The sequence below is a fragment of the Arachis ipaensis genome, chromosome B03, assembly GCF_000816755.2.
Source record: "Arachis ipaensis cultivar K30076 chromosome B03, Araip1.1, whole genome shotgun sequence".
NCBI classification, from domain to species: Eukaryota; Viridiplantae; Streptophyta; class Magnoliopsida; order Fabales; family Fabaceae; genus Arachis; species Arachis ipaensis.
In genome coordinates, this window is record NC_029787.2 from 133,460,026 (window position 1) to 133,462,235 (window position 2,210).

The 2,210-nt window shown below is 36.8% G+C and overlaps 1 protein-coding gene across 1 annotated transcript; it reads right to left on the reverse strand.

Moving 5' to 3' along the window:
* LOC107632051 (receptor-like protein kinase) lies at nt 364–2,172 on the reverse strand. Its single transcript, XM_016335689.2, has one exon. The coding sequence runs from the start codon at nt 2,014–2,016 to the stop codon at nt 535–537; it is 1,482 nt and encodes a 493-aa protein (XP_016191175.1). The 5' UTR covers nt 2,017–2,172; the 3' UTR covers nt 364–534.

Genomic DNA, 2,210 nt, shown 5'->3' on the forward strand with positions numbered 1-2,210 from the left:
AAATTCAGAGATGAAAGGCCAAATGTGAATCTTTATTTTACTTTTCTTTTCTTTTTTTTTCTTTTATTGGAGCCCTATTATTGAATCCACTGAGGAGCAAGGAGGTACCACTGGGCATTGCTATTAATGGCACTTTATATTATATGGGCAACGCTAGATAGACAAAATAAACAGTTAGAATTTGTCTTATTTAGTATTAATTAATGTTCCCAACAATTAATAAATGTTAAACAAAGCAAGTTATGGCTGTTTTTGACTGATTTTTTTTTATTAACAAACATTTCCGATATTATATATATGAAATAGCTTTTCCATGCATATTTCCAAATACATATATCTATATATATATGTAGTAAATCATTATACATGGAATTAACTTGTATTAATTGTTAAGAGAAATTCTTAAAGTGCTTAACTAATGTCACTTATATTGTTCTTATTACGAGCTAAGTCACACCTTAATAAGTCATATTCTCATTAGTTGTGACTTTGTCTATATGTACTACTTAACTAAAGCTTTTGAATTTCATTAATCTAAATAAAAGAAGCTGAGAGAACAGGTAACCAAACCAAATTCAAAACCAAAGTAAATAGGATGACACGTAGATCCCCCTGTAACAATGATGGACAGGAACTTATGATGTTGTTATACCAAGATGGCTTTATCCCTGAAGGGTTTTCAACCGGTCCACCAGCAAAAGAATTTGAAGTCCTAGGCACCATGGTCAAACAAGAGGGGATTCCCAAGTATGAAGACAAGTTTTTCTTCCTATTTGGTTGATCATCATCATCACTTGTGCATAGCTCATTGTTTCCTCTCACATCCAACCTTTTACCAAGCTTTGTGATGAAGTATTCAGGAAGTTCTAGAACCCCACTTAGATTATTGTAGCTTATATTCAATTGATCTAAGTTTGGGAGTAACCCCAAAACTTTAGGAACTGGCCCACTGAGTCTGTTGTTACCTAAGGAAATAGCTGTAAGATTCTTCAATGAAAAAAAGAAGTTTGGTAAAGGACCATTCAATTCACACCCTGACAAGCTCAATGATTTGAGCTTATTAAGCTTCCCTATGAACAGTGGTACCCTTTCTTTAATGGGGTTGTTATCAATGATTAAATACTCCAAAACCTCCATACCTGACAAAGTTTCAGGAATAGGCCCTTCAATGAAATTATGACTCAGATCAAGCAACACTAACCTCTTGAGATTTCCCAAATCATGAGGAATGTTCCCAACAAGCATGTTAGAGTGCAAATCCATCTTCTGAAGGAGTTGAAGTTGTCCTATAGAATGAGGAATAGCCCCTTCAATTGAATTCCAACTCAGGTCCAGAATGGTCATCTTCTTCAGTTTTCCAATTTCCATGGGGATTGAACCATTCAAGTTGTTGTAACTAAGGTCAAGTTGTTCAAGACAAACCAAACCACCAAGGCTTGGGATGTTACCTTGTAAGCTGTTCTGTGACAAACTCAGGACCCTAAGAGAACCAACATCTCCCAAACTCGTAGGTATCTCACCAGAAAGAGATGGATTGTTTTCCAAAGCAAGGTGTTCCAATGAAGAGAAAGTGCCAAAGAGTGTGTTTGGTAGAGTGATGACTTGTGAAGAAGCAACAAAACAGTTGAAGAGTGAAAGGGTTTTGAGATAATTGAGTTTAAGCAAGGATTGTGATAGGTAAGCGGATTTTTTGCAAGGTGGTGAAAGTATATCAGGACCAACGTGAATCTTTGTGACATGAAAGATTGGTGGGTCAGTGGTGGATACTTCACACTGAAGACCAGGCCATGGGGTATCTGTGCATGGCTGTGGATGTGCCTGGGCCCATTCAGGATCTTCCAGAAGACCACTCATCACTTCAAACAATGCCAATAATTCATCTTCTTCCATTGGTGCTACCATGCGCTGTCCCTTGTTGTTTTGTGTGTTGCTTCTTCGAATTCCCTCTGATGTCGTCATTATTTCACCAGCAAACACAAGGAACAAAACAAGAGCTAGAGACGTAGAAGAACCCATTTGTGGCTGCTCCACTGTTAGAACCTGCTCATAGAGTCTTCTAAATTCAAATGGCGAGGTTTCAGTTTCACTTTTTCTATATGGAGTTTATGGCAGAGGAGAAGGATGTAAAGGTAAACTCCAGATATTTATTTTGGAAAGAAATGAGATAAATATTGTGACTTTGTTTTTCATTATATTTCAATATTTAGTGA

Coding starts and splice junctions, on each gene's coding strand:
- LOC107632051 (XM_016335689.2), bottom strand. CDS start 2,016: ATGGGTTCTTCTACGTCTCTAGCTCTTGTTTTGTTCCTTGTGTTTGCT.